Below are 18,818 nucleotides of genomic sequence, written 5' to 3'. Positions count from 1 at the left end.
TACGAATCAAGGCCCGGATGGTACAGCAGGACAGGTCACAGGGGTGCCCACAGCAGCAGAACAGGATATCTCACCACTCACACCCATCCCCCTCCTTCAGTGGGGGTTACTAAATGGGGCTTTGGGATCTCTCACCTTCTTTGCCCACTAGTTCCTTTGAAGCTGGCCTGTGGAATGGTGTTTTATGTTTATCCTTGTTTACTGTAGACCAAAAATTGGTTTGGAAGCAGCTTCCAAGTCTTGCTCCTCTCTCTCACTGGTTAGTGGGCAATTGGATAAGGGAACTGTAGGGCTTAGACCAGTCTACGGTCTTATGTGACCAGCTGCAGAGTAAGTACCTCTAAGCTATCCATGGTCCCCTGCCAGGTCTACAGACTCTGCAGAGAGCACCGATCTCATGGGTTCATGTGTACCCTGTCTGGTGGCCTCATTCTGTGTGTTTAGCGTCTGCCCAATGCATGGATACGTTACATGCAGTTAGTGGTGAGATCCTCATGCTGAAGCCAGCCTCTGTGCCCCAAAAAGTCATAGGCTGTGATCCAAGAATCTGGGAAGTAGAGTTCTTACCCTCAGGCTTGGGTGGCTCTTCGTTGCATTTTGTGTTATTCTGCAATATGATCATTCTAGTGATTCAATCCTTTTCAAGTCGAATTGTTTTCAGGTTGTTTCGTTTTCCTCTTCTGGAGACTTTTGTACATACTGTTGTCCTGAGTAACAGTATCTCTAAGCTGAGTTACCCTAATCGGAGCTACCGGAAGTTACCTGCTTTCAATAAATTCTGGTTTGGTTTTATTTTTTTAATCAAAAAAAAAAAAAAAAAAAGGAGAGAAAGACAGACCACCCCCTATTCAGGCCAGCCAGTAATGAAACGTCCCCTTAACCAGAAGCAAAGGCCCTGGGAGGAGCAAGGCCTGTCACTGGGGCAGGGGCACTGTCCTCAGAAGCGGACTTTGCTCAGGGATGGCGCACAGTGACTGTGGGGGCTTAAGTCCGGTAACCCTTTGGTTTTATTTCTTTTTATTCTTGATGGGCAAAAAGCCTCCTTTAAAAAACATTATTCTTAAGAAACCTGGGAGAGAAAAAAATGCCAATGAGAGGAAGACAAAGAAAAATTAGAGGCAGTACATTCCATATTTTAGAACTTTAGCTTTCCAGACAATCCAATTTTGTTTTGTTTACAAATTCATCTTGCAGTACAAGGTGAAGCCAAACGGTACAAAGCCCACAGAATTGAAAAGCCATTCATATTTATCATTCAATTTTTTGATCTTCAAATGTTATGAATTCTCCAAAAAGGTAACAGGGAACAGATATCCCTCTGGTCTCACTTTATAGACAGGGAAATTACCAAAAGAAAAATCTTGGCTCTACCATCTCTACTTACAGAAGGTAAAACACTTAACAGAGACAGATTTCTGTTGGAGTTAGACTAGATTTCTTTTCACAGCCCTTAATCTCACGAGGTGAGAAGGAGGGGAAGTTGCCAAGTTGTTGGCTACCAGACCCATCAGTCTGTTTAACTCTGGCTAAAAGCAGAGAATAATGGGCAAGTTACCAAGTTTCCCCTACAGCTCTGGCGTGCATTCTGAAATTGTGGAAGATCCTCATGTAACACACACGCTGCAACCTGCATTTGCCACACAGTCCAGGGCACACAGAGCATTGTGATTCTTCACCGTCCACAGAGACAACACCAAAAATTAGGACTAAAAACTAAAGGTAGTTTAGTTTTTCAGATGGATTTTCACTCTGGCAAACTCAATTGTTTGTTCCCTCCCACCCCTCAAATCATTTAAGTAAAATGTTCTTCCAATAAACATAAATTGAGCTCTTTCTCTGTTATCCATCACATTCTGCCAGTTCTTTAAAACTGGAATATGGTACTAGGTACAGAAGGCGAAAGGGGAAAGAAAGCCCCAAGTGCTCTAAGGATGCGCTTATAAGTAGTGTGGGGTTATCACCGCTGTCTACTTACTCTCCCATTCTAGGACACAGGGTGAAGAGATCACCTGGGTTCCCTCTAAAGCCCTGAACATTAGCATCACTGAGGAGGAAATATTTGTCCTTAACAATAAATGTAGGTTCCCCGGCTTGTTCTCTTTGGCTGCCACATTTGGAGCCTGAGTGGAGGCCCTTCAAATTAACACTGGTTCTGCAGGGGCTGCCCAGTCAGGGTGCAACAGGATCAGACCCAGGATCAAGTCAGCCAGGGGCAGAAGGGCATGGTGGCCCTACGGGGAGAATGCCCCGTATTTTCAGTTAACTTTCTAAATTGTTATCTATTTAGCTTCAGCCTGAGTCAGGTCTACAATGGCCACTATTTAGAAAATACTTTAAATCAGTGACGTAAGCACGTCTATTTGAAATATATCCAAACATCATTAAGCCTCTGGGTCATAAAACTTGGTGCCTGAACTAACAGGAGTATCTTACTCATTAATGACTAGGTTTGCTCCAAACGGCCCCTGCTGACACACATGATCCTTTTGTGTGGCACAATAAATCTGGTAATAGCAGAACAATAGCATGGCTTTTAAATAAGGTAATTTTATAATTCTTTAAGATGGTGGTTTACTTCTTATAATGTGCTGTGTGGATTACAGTACTTAGACAAGGTCCACGTTCACTTTAAAAGATTTCTGTATTTTAATGCAAATCTAAAGATCATCCCCTTTCTTAGTTTATAGACGATTCAAACTTTGTAAAACATAAATAACCTAGTACTCTACACATCTGAAGCCCTTTGTAATACTCACTTTTTTTTCCTAATTTGAAAATAACTTATTTATATATCAAACATTAGAGCGGAGTGTAAACATGGATGTCAATCACCCTTTTAGTTTCACAAATTTGCTTTTAAGCTTTCATCAACAGGCATATTTTCTTAACCTACCATGATCTCAAATGAGATAAAATATCCTTCTTCAAAAATTGTTACGAATATTTATTAAAAAGTGCAATTCAAAAGTTAGCTGGGCAAGCACATCATTGCAAATCACAAAAAAAGGGTGAAAAAACCAAAACCCCCAAACAAAACCACATGAAATACAAACAAAACAAAAAGGTTAAAAAAAAATGTGCTGAGGAATGCACCCAAAAAGACGAGGAAATGAGAAGTCAAAGCTAGAACTCTATCCAGATGTTGCTGTTCTTTCCAAGTGCAAAAGAAGGTGGTGAGGAGAGACCAGCAGCCTCCACCACCGAGTTCTGGCTCTGGGTCCAAATACTACTTTAATATCAGATAATTCATCAGGGAAGTTATAAAAATATCCTATATACATGTGCACATTTGAGGCATTTAAAAAGTCATCAGAAGCTTAAAGTTTAGTGTCTCAGCAGTTTCAGCTACTTAAACTCAATTAAAGCATCTATCATTTAAATTTGGATTGGCTCAGTTACTTGACTGCAGATGATAAAATCAAGCTGTCATCTTAGGGGAAAAAAAAGAACCAAGTTCACCTACACATCCTTGCCATTACCCACAGGGTAAGAGAAGTCTGGCCCAGAGCTAATCTTTTATGTCATTACGTTTCTGAATAAATGTAATAACTGTACTAACCACTCCCAACCCCCACCCCCAGTGTAGAGTGCCCTAGGAGTAAAAGAACTGTAATAAGGACAATCTGGTATCCAAATCTATTCAAGTGTGTTACTGAGCTATTTAGCAACAACATATGTAGGAATTACCCTCAAAATGCAAGCTGCACCTCTGGGGAGGAAGCCCTGGTACAGCAACATCAAGTCGGCAAGGATCAGGAGCTGACCTCTGGCGACACCATTAACCCTTCCCTAAGCTATGCCAATGCAGAGCCCTCTTGCTCTTTTTAATTTCTCCTGTCAGTTAAAGCCACAAGTTGTTAGCATCCCCAAGCCCCAGGGTGTTTCATTATTCTCCATTAGTTATTCTTACCACAAAAAAAAATGACCTGGAAAAGCAATTTTATCTTAGCATTTATCCCTGAAAAATGAAACACTGCATTTTCTGTCACAAACTGTTTCTGAGCCTTCTGTCCTCAATAATCATCAGCTCTCAGGGGCTAAGAAATGCTACAGCAATGGGAAACGAAACATACCCAGAAGCTTGCATTCCTGACAGGTTTCTTTTGATGGGACAGCGGCGCACTGTCTGAGCACAGGGAAGGGTCTGAGCAGAAGAAAAGAGCTGCCAAAGATGCATGGAATGAGCAACAGCAAAACACCAGTGAAGTCTGTGAGTCCCTCCTCAGCGAACGAGGTCCCGGAAAGCAAGGCAGCAGCTAGTTCTCCTCAGAACTGGACAGGTGGCATGGGGCTTCCATTGTCCAGCTGCAGCCAGGAGTGCAGACATCTATTTCCTCTTCCCACTGGCCCTTCCAGCGCTGGGATGGAGAAGCCGTGTCAATTGTGGGGTCACACGGAGAAAAGTCAGTGCAGCAGTATGTTTCCAGGATAGGAATGTGAGTAGACGGCAATGTCACACGTGCTTAGCTTCTCCTCCTCCCCTCGGTTCATATGCAGGAGGAACTCGCACCCAGAGGCCCCGCCGTCACAGCACTAAGAAGAGGATCAGCACAACCAACAGGACTGCAAAGAGGATGGCTATGGCACACCACTGGCGCCGATCTGGAAGGCAGGACATGGGGATTAGCTCTCACAGGGACTCCACGTTCCCCAAGAAACAGTTACGTGGAATTTATGGCACCCTTTGAAGCAGAAAAGGGGCAGAACGTGCAAATGATGGGGCCATGATCTTACACCTGCCCAGGTGCCTGATACTCTAACACTGTTCTGTTCTTGGCCTGCACTTCGCGTGCAGTCACAATTTTGCCAGTCCCCTGAAAATGTCTCGTAATAATTACATGCTTTGTGTCTCAAGTCTTTAATTACAATCTGCGGATCTTAGCTTTCCTCAAAAAAGGTGTTGGCACTGGTGTTACAGATCAAAGCCTGCCTGCTTTAATATCCCATAAAAGTCAAGTCATTTAATTAAACAATAATCACATTCTTTTCTCAATGAGCACAACGGGAGGAGGGAAAGGAGATGAAAGCTACTGCTGGTCACTTCAGGAAATAAACAGCTGAAAAAGCAAGCTCCAGTGAGACAGCATGATTAATTTCACACCACACCTAGTCAAGTAAGATTACTTAACTAGTAACTGGGTTAAAATACCTTATACAGTTCCTCTGTAAATGAAAGTGGAATGTTTTTTCTGAAACTTTCTGCCCTACCAACAATTTGGAACAGCAGGCACAGGAAACAAAGTGGCTAGAGTCCATCCAAATGGCTGAGAGCAGGGAGGCCCTGTGAAACAGAAGGGCCCAGACAGGCCCTGGGGGAGCCCTGCTGTAGCTCACAATCCTGTGGTCCCAACTCTACAACAGCTGCCCCGCAGGGTTGTTGTGAGAATTAAACAACACAAACCCTGTCATACACACACTGTGCAGTGCCCAAACCTAGGGCACAGAGGATGCTGTCAACATCAGGATGCTTCCTTAATTTGGAGACACGTAGAAAAAATGAGCAGTCTTTCCACTGATGAGTTTTGGCATCTTCCACAAAGGGCCCGACTGATAACAGAATTCACAGAATTCATGAAAACGCAGTTCAACCACTAGGAATAAGAGTTCCATTTCAATAGAAATATAAAGACATATTGATTCACTAAAGTGTCTTTGAAAGCCCACTGATTTTAGCACACTATAGCTATTGATAATCACATTGTAAAAAGATCTCAGTCTATGAAAATAAACTGCTAAACTCTCCACAAGGCAAAACATGTACTTAAAATTATTTTAAATATTATGGATATCAAAGTCTTAGAACTGGACAAGAGAACTGCCACCAAATTATAAGTAGAGCAAGTACCTTCTAAGTGGTGATCATGTTAGTTTACCTCAGACATACTAGAAACTCATTTAGTTAACTCTGTGAGTAGGACAAAGACTGCAGGTCCATCACTCCCTGTTCTCAGGTAGGACTGTTCCAAAGGTCTAGGGGAGGCAGAGTTGGCTTACTGCAGGTCACACTTTGACCTGTTAAACTATTACTTCAATGGTCAAGAAAACTTTTATAGCTGGCATTCTCTCATCTGATAAAAAATGTTAAATTTTTAATTTCCAGCTTCCAGTACGTAAGAAGCTTAGAAGTCATCATTCTGTCGTAACAAGTAAAAATCTGAACAAACTGAAAAAGCAACAACTCTTCTTAGATCCATCAGAGAAGTGAGGTCACATGGTAAACTGCTGCCCCTAAAACTGCAGAAACCTACAGGTGCATACAGAGAATCACAGCTTATCAGAGCAGAAACCCACGAAGCAACAAACTCCACAGGAACCAGCATCCTGGTAGGAAAAGCTTAACTTTAATTGATGAGTCACTGAAGGCTCAGTGTGTACAAGTCTGAGATGGAAAAAAAAAAAAAAAACCAAAACACTCCAAGGGGACCCAGGCAAAGGGGATCCCCACACTTCTGTGGGTTTTACCTCCAGGAGCTTGACCAGGTTCTCAGCAAATATTGGGAAAAATCCTCTCATGCTTCCAACAGGCGGAGGGAAAAAAGAACCATTATGAAATACTCCAGAGCACTCTGCTCTAAACAAAAGTCTGACCTCAAAAGAAACTAACCAGAATCTAACCTGGGGGAAGGAAAATACCCAACTCCAGTCTTCTCTAGCCATCCAGTTCCACCTAACAGTAGAAAAACTGGGAAGCACTGGTGAGGTTCACAGGCCAGGGGCACAGGCTCACCAGAAGCTAAGACCTAATCATAGGACTAGAAATTGCCAACCCCCGACCTTACCACCCCATCTATGGTAAAAGTCTATTTACCACAGTTCCTTTTACCTAGTATATCGAGTCCACTTTTCAACAAAAAGTTATAAGGCACACTAAAAGGAAAAAGCAACAGTCCGAAGAAACTGAAAACGCATCGGAACCAGAGTCAGATACAGCAGGAATGCTGGAATTATCAGAAGAGGAATTTTTTTAAACTGTGGTTAATATGCTACAGGCTTTAATGGAAAAAGTAAACATGCAAGAACACATGGATAACGTAGGCAGAGACACGGAAATTCTAAAACGAAAAAAAAATAGAGATCAAAAAGACTAACACAAATGAAGAATGCCCCTGATGGGCTCATTAGTAGGCTAAACACAGAGAAGGAAAGGATCTCTGAACTTCACACAATTTGTCAACAGAAACCTGAAAAAAGAAAAAAAAACCTGGCACAGAATATTCCCACAATGTGGAACAACTATAAGACTTACCATAACATCAATCAAGACAATGTAGTATTAGGAAAATAGACAAACAGATCAATGGAACAGACAGTCCAGAAATAGACTGACATAAATACAGCCAACTGATCTTTCACAAAGGAGCAAGTGCAATACAACAGAGCAAAGAGAGTCTTTTTAACAAATGGTGCTGAAACAACTGGACATCCATGCCAAAAAAATGAAGCTGGACGCAGACTTTACACCTTAACAAAAATTAACTCAAAATGTATCCACAGACCTAAATGTAAAATGCAAAACTATCAAACTCCTGGAAGAAAACACAGGAGAAAACCTAGATGACCTTGGATATGGCAATGACTTTTTAGCTACAACACCAAAGGCACTATATATCCATGAAATAAATAATTGAAATCGGGATGTCATTAAAACTAAAAACTTATGCTCTGTAGAAGTCACTGTCAAAGGAATGAGAAGACAAGCCACAGACTGGGGTAGAATATTTGCAAAAGATTCATCTGATAAAGGACTGTTGTCCAGAATGTATTATACAAAGAATTTTTAAAACTCACCAGTATGAAAACTAACATTGATTTTAAAAATGGACAAAAGACCTGAACAGACATCTCATCAAAAAAGAGATGGGGCTGGGCACAGTGGCTCACACCTGTAATCTCAGCACTTTGGGAAGCCAAGGCAGGCAGATCACTTGAGGCTAGGAGTTCAAGAACAGCCTGGCCAACATGGTGAAACCCTGTCTCTACTAAATATACAAAAATTAGCTCGGCGTGGTGGTGAAGGCCTGTAATCCCAGCTACTCGGGAGGCTGAGGCACGAGAATCACTTGAACCTGGAAGGCAGAAGTTGCAGTGAGCTGAGATCGCACTCTGCACTCTAGCCTAGGTGACAGAGTCAGGCTCTGTCTCAAAAAAAAAAAAAAAAAAAAAAAAAACCAAAAAGAAAGAAAAACCATGAAAGAGATGCCAGGGAAGCATATGAAAAGATGTTCAACATTAGATGTCACTGGGGAAATACAAATTAAAACAAGAAACAATACGCACTTATTGGAATGGTCAAAACCCCAAACAGTGACACCACCACATGCTAGCAAGGATGTGGAGCAATAGGAACTCCTAGTGGGAATTCAAACTGGTACCGCCACTTTGTAAGATAGGTTGGCAGTTTCTTACAAAACCCAAACATACTCTTACCATAACCATTCAGCAATCACATACCTTGTCACTTATCCAAATGAACTTAAAAACTTATGTCCATATAAAAACCTGCACTTTTCTTTTTTTTTTTTTTGAGACAGAGTCTCCCTCTGTCACCCAGGCTAGAGTGCAGTGGTGCGATCTTGGCTCACTGCAACCTCGGCCTCCTGGGTTCAAGCGATTCTCCTGCCTCAGCCTCCCAAGTAGCTGGGGTTATAGGCACACGCCACCACGCCTGGCTAATTTGCACATGGGGGTTTACAGCAGTTTTATTCATCATTGACAAAACTTGGAAGCAACCAAGATGTCCTTCAATAGGTAAATGGATAAATTGTGGTACATTCATACAATCGAATATTATTCAGTGTTAAAAAAGAAATAAGCTATCAAGCCATGAAAAAGCACAGTGGAAACTTAGATGCACATTGCTAAGTGACAGAAGTCAATCTGAAAAGGATCTGTGATATATGATTCCAACCATACGCATGCTGGAAAAGCAAAACTATGGAGACAGTCAAAGGATCAGTAGTTGGGGGATTAGGGGAAAGGAGGGATAAACAGGTGGAACACAGGATTTTTAGGGCAGTGAAACTGCTCTGTGTGATGCTACAATGATGGATACATGTCACTTATACATTTGTTCAAACCCAGAGAACGTACAATACCAAGAGTGAATCCCAATGTAAACAATGGTCTTTGCAGATGATTAATGATGTGTTAGTGTAGGCTGACTGCAACAAATGTACCACCGTGATGCTGGATATCAATAGTCAGGGAGGTTATGCGTGGGGGAAGGGGGTTATATGGGAACTCTCTCTACTTCCTGCTCAATTTTGCTAGGAACGTAAAACTGTTCTAAAAATAGTTTATTAATTTTTTTAAAAGATTAAAATGCTTACAGTAATTTAAAGCCACTTTGCTAAAATGATTAGTTGTGATTCTTTCAGGATGAAAACAGAGAAAGTATTCCTTCTCCAACCCCTCCCTCAACCTCACACACTCCTATGTTTACCCCCTTCCCTCAGGCATGTCGCCATTTTCAGCACCAGATTTCCAACACTGAACCAGATTTCCACTTTTTGGCTTTCCATCAGCCTCGATTCACGCCCCCTACTACCCTCCAATCACTTCCTCTTCCACAACTGTATTAAGTAGGAATTTTCACCAAGGAGAAGCATATACCACATAAGCCAGCACAACCCGAGGATGCTCTTTTAAAGCCATTTTCCTCTGAAGTGGCTACGCTGCCTCTATGAAGCATGAACTAGGTAACCCCAGGGAGCTGTTACCCCAGCAGACTTCTCAGCACTTCCCACAGAGGCTTCATGCATAGAAGGAATGGGTACTAACCACAGGGGCTTTTGTGACCTCAAGTGGAAAGTTTTAAGCAGCATTGCAAGCTCAGGACCTGCCTCAAAAAGTCAGAGGGGAACAAAAGAACTCCAATGGTAGTTTTTTCTCTCTCTCAAAATATTTTTCTCCCCTAAAGAGAAAAGATGAATGGAATGTCAGAAAGTGAGAGGGAAAAAAATCTCAGTATCTACTTAAAATAAAATACTTCTGTGGGTAAGAGAATACAATTAGTGTCTCTCTTGGGTCATTCAAAAAAGTAAATGTGGAGTCTTGGTTGATTTCTCCCCATGAAGCAGACAACCATGGGGAGCGGAGATGGTCTGCCGCTGAAGAATCATGAGGCCCGTGTGTCCATAACTACGTAATCACACTTCGCTGTGCCTCCGTAGGATTCCTTTATGTACAGGTTTGATCACAAAGCAGTGAACTTCTGCAAAAATTATGGAGCAGAGCAGAGACCAATACAAATTGCTTGTTTGTCAAATCGAAGCAGAAAGCACCAAGCAGGAGGAGATCCTTAGGGAGTATTTCTTTGGGTAGCAAGCAAAGATTAAAATGAAAACACAAGTAACCTGTCAAAAGTGAAGCACCATTCAGGATAAATGCTCTGTTTCCTAGCTCTTTTTCTTATACAAATATAACCAAAGTTATTACATTGCTTCCCCAATTTTTCTTTTGGGAAAAAGTAGAATAAAGCATAAGCAAACTTCAGTGCTATTTATACACACTGGGCCGCTTCTCACAATGCAAGTACTTTTCTAAATTATTCATACCCAGAATGCTGGGAAACAAAGACAGTGCATCTTTGTTCACTTGCTCTTCCCCAAACAGAACTGGTGCTGAAGTAGCTACTTGACTTTGCAACTAATACATACATGAGTGAGAGGCCTGGAGGTTAAACTGGTTATACAATTCTTCATTAAAACACCTTTTTTTTTTTTTTTTTTTTAAAGTAGAGGGGAGAAGGTAGAAGAAGAGACAACAGAGGGAATCAGAAAAGACTTTGCAAACCTTTCTCTAAATGTGTGACAGATGAACTAAGCTGGTGCCTGCTTCCCATATATGCAAAGTTTCAGGCAATGAAGAGCCTGCTAGAAACAAAGATACTTGTCCCTAGAGAGAAAGAAGAAAATGACTCTAGATAGGAGCTTCTCTTTGTTTTGGATATAATAGGTCCTTTGCCACTTGGGGCCATTGCAATTTTTCTTGCCTTACAATTTCTTAAAAACATTTACTAAGTACCAATAAATACACGGTAAATCCAGTTAAGCACTTCTACTTTATTGGTATTTCATTTAATCCTCACAATTACCTGGAGAGGTAGGACTCAACCTATTTTTATAGATAAGAAACTGAACCCTAGAGAACTGTTATGTAACCTGACTATGAGTTAAACTTCTAAAAAGTAAACGTGCATATGTATTTAAATCTTGCCTCAAAAAGCTAACCTATTAGACCTTATAACATGTACCTGACAGTAGGAAACCAACAGAAGAAAGAGGTGTCAAGAAACGGGATGTTCTAACGCAAGGGAGGTGTTCTACAGTCAGGGAACATCCAGATTACCTCAAGGAGCATCTCAGTTTCTCCTTCCAGCAAGCCACCCCCACCAGATAAAGAAAAGATACCAGGCCAGGCGCGGTGGCTCAAGCCTGTAATCCCAGCACTTTGGGAGGCCGAGACGGGCGGATCACGAGGTCAGGAGATCGAGACCATCCTGGCTAACCCGGTGAAACCCCGTCTCTACTAAAAAAAAATACAAAAAACTAGCCGGGCGACGTGGCGGGTGCCTGTAGTCCCAGCTACTCGGGAGGCTGAGGCAGGAGAATGGTGTAAACCCGGGAGGCGGAGCTTGCAGTGAGCTGAGATCCGGCCACTGCACTCCAGCCTGGCGACTCCACCTCAAAAAAAAAAAAAAAAAAAAAAAAAAAAAGAAAAGATACTGGATTTTTTAAAATTTAAAATATATTATTTCCCATGTAAAGAGTCACTGGAACATATCTTACACAGTAACTAATCGGAAAATTGTTTCTTCATCCTCATCCTGGCGCAAATTTGCTGAAATATTTCAAATATAACAATTTAAAATAGATCCACACATGCCATCTTATTCTGAAGTAGTAGGTGTCTTTCTATCAATGAAAGAATGTCCAGGAGAAACAGTAACTGACTTAACTGTTGTTTTAAATAAGTTCCCTATTTTGGCAAGGAAATCTTAAAACAGTAAAATAAAGAAGGATTTTGTAATTGCAAACAAAGTTACTCTACTGGGCCGTGCGCGGTGGCTCACGCCTGTAATCCCAGCACTTTGGGAGGCTGAGGCAGGTGGATCACAAGGTCAGGAGATCGAGACCATCCTGGCTAACACAGTGAAACCCCATCTCTACTAAAAATACAAAAAATTAGCCAGGCGTGGTAGCAAGCACCTGTAGTCCCAGCTACTCGGGAGGCTGAGGCAGAAGAATGGTATGAACCTGGGAGGTGGAGCTTTCAGTGAGCTAAGATTACGTCACTGCACTCCAGCCTGGGCAACAGAGTGAGACTGCATCTCAAAAAAAAAAAAAAGAAAAAAAGAAAGTTACTCTACTGGGAAAAAACCAAACCAAACACCGTGGCGGAGCGCAAAGACCTTCTCCCGAGTTAAGGCTACAAGCAGCAGATAAAGACTGAACATACAAGTCTTCCATTCTCTGATTCTAAGGCATCACCAAAAAAAAAAAAAAAAAAAAGTGCCATAAGAAAGGGATCAGCCAGGCACGGTGGCTCACGCCTGTAATCTCGGCATTTTGGGAGGCTGACGCAGGCGGATCACCTGAGGTCAAGAGTTCGAGACTAGCCTAGCCAACACGGTGAAACCCCGTCTCTACTAAAAATACAAAAATTAGCTGGGCATGGTGGCATGCAACTGTAATCCTAGCTACTCGGGAGGTCAAGGCATCAGAATTGCTTGAACCCAGGAGGCGGTGGAGGTTGCAGTGAGCTGAGATGGCACCACTGTACTCCAGCCTGGGTGAAAGAGTGAGACTCTGTCTCAAAAAAAAAAAAAAAAAGAGAAAGGGATCTGTAAAAAAACAAGAAAGGGATCTGGATGGGCATAACTATGAGACAACGCCCCCAAGACAGAGTTCTAGAATTAAGTACAAATACTTAAGCTTTAAACACCATACATACCACTGGTCATATGGGATACTTTTGCAAGTTTCTTCATCACATTGTCCAGCCGGGACTGAGTGCTCTCCAATTCGTGAGAGAAATCTTCCAACATACTAGAGAGAAGCAGACACAGAAGGTCGCTGGTAAGCATGAAGCCTTGGCAGTGCACATGCGCTGGGTTAACAGGACTAGGCCTCCATTTTAGCAAACAAAATAGGCAACGCTGGGTTTCAGGACCTCACTCTATTATCCAAAATCCTTGGGACAAGATAGGATTTTGATTTTGGAATTCTCGGGATTTTAAAAAAAGCCTAAATTACATATGCTTTGCATTAGTCAATACCGCCAGGAGGGTCTGGGGCAGTCCCCGTAATCAGATACTTAATATTTCTGCAGAAAAAACTATGAGGAGTCAGAGTTGGAGTCAGTTCAGGTGAGGTTCTTCTGTAACATGAGCTTGCTGTAAATTTAAAGAAAAAAAAAAAAACGAAAGGAGATTTTAGAGCTTTCTAGATTTCAGAACTGCAGACAAGGCAGTGTGGACCTGTCTATACAATAACACAAACTCAGTGGCAGTGCAATGTGGTAGAAACAATGCTATCTGAGGCAGACAGCCAGGCTTTGCCACTTGTTTACACCGCTACCTTGGACAACGTACCCTACAGCTCTTTGGGACTGTTTCCTCACCTGTAAAACAGGGCAATCCTATCAGCCCAACTTCCCTCACACGACTCTTGTGAGAAGCAGGTAATACACAAAAGCACTTTATGTCAATATGAGTTAAGGAATGTACTTTGATAAAATAATCTCCTGTAAAGCACTATGTGCTTTATTATAAACCCAGAAGACCATGGCACTAACATCCCTGATGGGGTGTGTGAGTGTGTGTGTGTGCACGCACATGCACATCTCCCCATCTGTCCTCACAGAGAAACCAGTATTTCCCACTAGGAAAACTGACTCCAGCAGGCTTACACTATTTGCTGTCCAATGCGCAGCTGGGAAAGAAAACCCCAAAATACGATTTCAGCAGTGCCTATTTCATAAGTCACTAAATATTCCAGACTTTTCAACTTTTGATTAGTAAATGATTATTCTGAGGCTAGAATGTAATATACCAATTAGTACTAACAGTCTTACTAAAAAGGCTATATTAACTCTGACAGCATCAATGGCAGTTAGAAACTGCTGGTCTTGATCTGTGCCCAACTAGACACCTGACAGTCTTGCAGGATTCAGGGCAACCAACTCTTTATTAAATCAACTATTACATGAACTCCATATTGACAACTAAAACAAGTCTTTGTCCCTTACCTAAATTTTCAAATTAAAACATATTTAGCTCATTTTAGATCCTGGCAGCATCTTGGTGCTGCAGTTGGCAGGCCTATCCAGACAGGGTCAAACTCTGAAAAGCAAGAACTACCTTTCTGCGCTGGGTGTGACTTTTCATACTGAAGACAAAACAGGCACATCACCCCACCTTCAGTCCACGGACACTCACCAACCAAGCTGCTGGCCCAAATCTATCTCAGGACCATCCAACAAAAATATGAATCACATATGCCATTTTACATTTTCTAGTAGCCACATTTTTAAAAATTTCAAAAGAAACAGGTGAAATTAATTCTGTTGTATTTAGCCTAATACAGTCAAAATACTATCATTTCAACATGTAATATAAAAATTATTAATAAGCTATTTTATATTTTTCCATACTAAGTCTTCAAAATCCAGTAAGCATTTTATCTCTGGAGCACATCTCAATTCAGACTGGCCACATAAAACTTACTTAACAGCTAGCCACATGTGGCTAGTAGCTATTATACTAGATAGCACAGGTCTAAGTCCAAATCCCACGCTTTTTCCCAGTTATCTGTTATTTCTACCTTTTTAGAGACAGGGTCTCCTCTATCACCCAGGTTGGAGTACAACCTGGAGGTGCCATCATAGCTCACTGCAGCCTCAAACACCTGGGCTCAAGCAATTCTCCCACCTCAGCCTCCTTCCCTAGTACTTGGGACTACAGGTGTGAACCACCATGACCTTAAAACAAACCCCTTTACTACTTTTCTAGTGAGCTGTGGATAGGGAGTGGAGGTAGGGGTGTGTCAATTCATCATCTTTAACTGGAAGTCCCTCAGACTCTATCACCCACTGCCCCGCCAGGCTGCTTCATCAACAGAGAAGCTCAGGCCATTAGTCCCTTCCCCTCCTCAAACTGAACTTTAGGGTCAGGACCCATTTTAGATAGACATGAAACAGATTCTGGCTACTCCAGCTTCCTGCCTGGTCTCCCTACCTGGCTCCACTGCAGCACATCATCTAAATCACACCTGATCACACCATCACTCCTAACCTCACCTCCACTGGTCTCTCATCATGCTCAGAATAAGTAGTCGTACCTCCTGACCATGCTGACAAGACCTTCCCTGGTTTGTTCTCTGCCTCCAGACACATGGAACCTCCCTGCTCCATGCATGTGTGCACCTCTCCATCTTCACAGGCGCAGTTTCTTCCTCCTTGTCTATGCTCCCCACACCACCTGCCTCCACACCAACGCTCACCTCGCCTGGCTAACATCCACACATCCTTCAGACTTCAGTTAAACCCCTCTTCCTCAGAAACCTTGGGCTAAGTCAGGGCTCTCCAGGCAGCATGCACTGTCCCCATCACAGGGGCCCTCCCACGTCACTGCCATCATCTAATGACCCCTCACCACTCACACAATGTCTGTTCTACCCAGCAAGTGGCAAACTCTTTGGCAGAGATGGGCTGTCTTGTCTGCTCTGTTCCCTTCTACATCTCTTGGCTTCCAGAAGGCCTGGTGTAGAACAGGGGCCCATTAAGAATTTATAATGAATCAATGTGTCATGATAAACGTAATATCAAGACAGGAAAGTTTCTGAAATATCCTAGCGGACTGTTTTATTATTTTTCTCTTTAAAAAGACTTGTAAAATGATAAAGGTATCCTGTGGCAGCATTTAAGAATGCAGTTTTTGCCATCAAACTTCTGAGCGCAAAAGGGACTGTTCATAAGGAAAAACAAACTGAGGTTATGTTTTGTTTTTATTTTTTTGAGAGGAAAGAGTTTTTGTTAACTGGTGTTAAATTTGTAAGTTTTAAAAACAACAACAACAACAAAAAAAACCAAAGTTACAATAATTTAAGATGCAAAGCAGAGTGTTTGCTCAATGTAGCGGGAGAGTCATAGGATGATAAAGTCAGCTCAAAAATCCCCACAGGTTACAGAGGCTTCTCTGCTTCACATTCCCATTCATAACTGTACTTCGAGTATCTGCTCAGAGAAATCTGTGTCTGTTTTTGGAGGTGTTTAAAAATAACAACAACTTTGCCTAAAGCCTGTAGTAAAATTTACAGAGCAGATTTGCTTCTTTTGGGGAGGCTAGTCTGCAAAACAGAATAAAAATGCAGCTACGAATAAAACAGCTTTTGATCTTACCAGCCACGTAGCTGCCAGGCTTTTTAGGGGTCTCGTAGGATGGCTTTGCCCCTGAATTTCACTGCAGCGAGAGGAGTGTCTCAATACTCACACTGCCTGTTCCTCCAGCTCCCCTCCGATGCGCTGGGACATGTTCTTCAGCACCCCGATGCTGCCAGAGACCAGCTCCAACTGCTCATCCTGCTGTTCCACGATCAACTGGTGCCAGAGAAATGGGAAATAAGCAATTAAAATCCATCTTACCTGGTTCCAAGCCCAGCAATCTAGCAGCTGCTAGTTTCTTTGCCAACTTGGGACAATTCACATTCAGAAGCAAAGCCCAGAAATCAAAGGACCAGACCGTTGCCTCTGAGAACACACTGCTCAAAAGGCTGGATTGTCAAGCTACTGATATCTCCTGCTGATCCAACTTGTGAACAGTCAGCGGGGCTTGAAACCACCAAGAGAGATTTACTCTGGTTGGCTGACGTCCAATAATGGAGCAGACAATGGCTGAAAGCACACGTGCAGATGACCACTGAGACGTGGGGATGTTTGGGAGGAGGAAGCCCATTGCCAAGATCAAGGTCTCAATCCACAACAGACTGCCACAGCTTAAATACAAGAGAGTCTGGCAAATCTCTGGATGTGGGGAACTATGCACACAGTCTCTCCTCCCTCTTCAAGGACAAACTAAAGGACGCCCTGTGGCATAAGTTACCTCAAGGACAACTTCTGACTGACAAATATTTACTTTTAGTTGTGTTGCATTCTCCTCACTTTCTACAGAAAAAAATTTTCCTGTGTTTAATAGCAATTTAAGTAAACAACTGGTTAAGCAGACATACTAATGTAAAGAACAAAAGAACATATAAACTACATGTATACATAAAACACAATATTTAAGAATCAATAGTTTCAATGGGTATATGCTCATCAAATCCCCGGACACATTATCACTAACTTCCTTTTATTAATATAGCTACATATCAAAGGCAACACCAGACATAATCAACTTCATTTTCCTCCTACCCCTTAATCTACACAAAAGCAGTCAACTTTACATATAACAAAACCAACCAAGAGGCCAGGCGCAGTAGCTCACACCTGTAATTCTAGCACTTTGGGAGGCTGAGACAGGTGAATTGCCTGAGTTCAAGAGTTCGAGACCAGCCTGGGCAACAAGGTGAAACCCTATCTCTACTAAAATAGAAAAAAAAAAAAAATTAGCCGGGCGCGGCGGCGTGCGCCTGTAGTCCCAGCTACTCAGGAGGCTGAGGCAGGAGAACTGTCTGAACTCGGGAGGCAGAGTTTGCAGTGAGCTAAGATGGTGCCACTGCACTCCAGCCTGGCGACAGAGCAAGACTCTGTCTCAAAAAAAAAAAAAAAAAAAAAAAGGAAACAATAATTTTCAATGAAAAAAATGAGATATCTTTCTGAAAGTATCTCTGCTGAGATGAACAAAGGTCTGTTTTTTTCTAAGAGAACTGAACTTGGTTCTTTTTTTTAGAGAAAGGGTCTTGCTCTGTCACCCAGGCTAGAGTGCAATGGCATGATCGAAGCTCACTGTAGCCTTGAACTCCTGGGCTCAAGGGATCCTCTGGCCTCAGCCTCCTGAGTAGCTGGGACTAAAGGTGCGAGCCACCATGTCTGGCTGAGCTTGGTTCTCTTGAAGCAGTCATGCTGTGATTTTGAAACCCTTTACATATGCAATCATTAAACACAATCAACACAGGACAAGCTCTGGCTTACCCTGCTTGTCACTAAACCACAAGACTCCATGGCTGGCAAAGGAACTAAGGGGGTGTCTTGTTTCCTACTGCCCTGTCCTAAGCCCGGGGTCCTCGGGGTACCTGCTGCTGTGCCTGCTGCTCCTCAATGAAATGAGAATTGGCTCGCTGGAGCTCTCGGTCCAGGCGCCCGTATTTATCTGCTGTTCCAGTGCTCCAGTTCTGGCTGCTACTGTCTCCCAGCAGTGCCTGTGTGAGCAGAACAACCAGAGGAGTCAGGAGAAACAAACAATTACTATCACTGAACAAGTGATGCATCAAGAGTGATATAAAGAGTTTTCACATTTCTTATCTATTTTTCCCTGAGCAAGGCTTTTATGTAGTGGTGTAGGTTGGTGCCTGGGTGGTACAATTTAAGGAATTCCAGGAAGGGCCCTCTATGTCTTTAAGTTCTCCCAATAGCCCTCACAATGGGCTTTGTCTCCTTAAAGTGCAAACAGATGCCTGCTAAATCAACAAACACCCATCTATATACTGTCTTATAATTGAAAAGCATTCAATTTCTTGTAAAAGAGCTCTTCCTGGTACCTGTGGAACTTCAACAACCCATAGGTTCCAGTCAACCTGATTCCAAATATCTAGAGTACTTTTTAAAGAAAAGTGTGACCCAGGGAAGTTTTGGGTTTTTTTGGTGAGGGGAAGGGGAGA

General features: G+C 42.4%; 1 protein-coding gene across 2 annotated transcripts in view; it reads right to left on the bottom strand.

Moving 5' to 3' along the window:
* Positions 1–989: 989 nt before the first annotated feature.
* STX6 (syntaxin 6) overlaps positions 990–18,818 on the bottom strand; it is a 50,640-nt gene continuing 32,811 nt past the window's right edge. For both annotated transcript variants that reach the window (XM_050766533.1, XM_050766534.1), the window contains 4 exons: positions 18,234–18,359; positions 16,493–16,599; positions 12,955–13,049; positions 990–4,602 (listed from right to left, as the gene is read on the bottom strand). In XM_050766533.1, coding sequence (XP_050622490.1) covers positions 4,526–4,602; positions 12,955–13,049; positions 16,493–16,599; positions 18,234–18,359 — 405 coding nt within the window. In that variant the 3' untranslated portion in view covers positions 990–4,525. The remainder of the gene's footprint in view (positions 4,603–12,954; positions 13,050–16,492; positions 16,600–18,233; positions 18,360–18,818) is intronic.

The sequence above is a fragment of the Macaca thibetana genome, chromosome 1 (assembly GCF_024542745.1).
Source record: "Macaca thibetana thibetana isolate TM-01 chromosome 1, ASM2454274v1, whole genome shotgun sequence".
Lineage (NCBI taxonomy): Eukaryota > Metazoa > Chordata > Mammalia > Primates > Cercopithecidae > Macaca > Macaca thibetana.
This window is presented reverse-complemented; position numbering and strand designations above follow the sequence as displayed.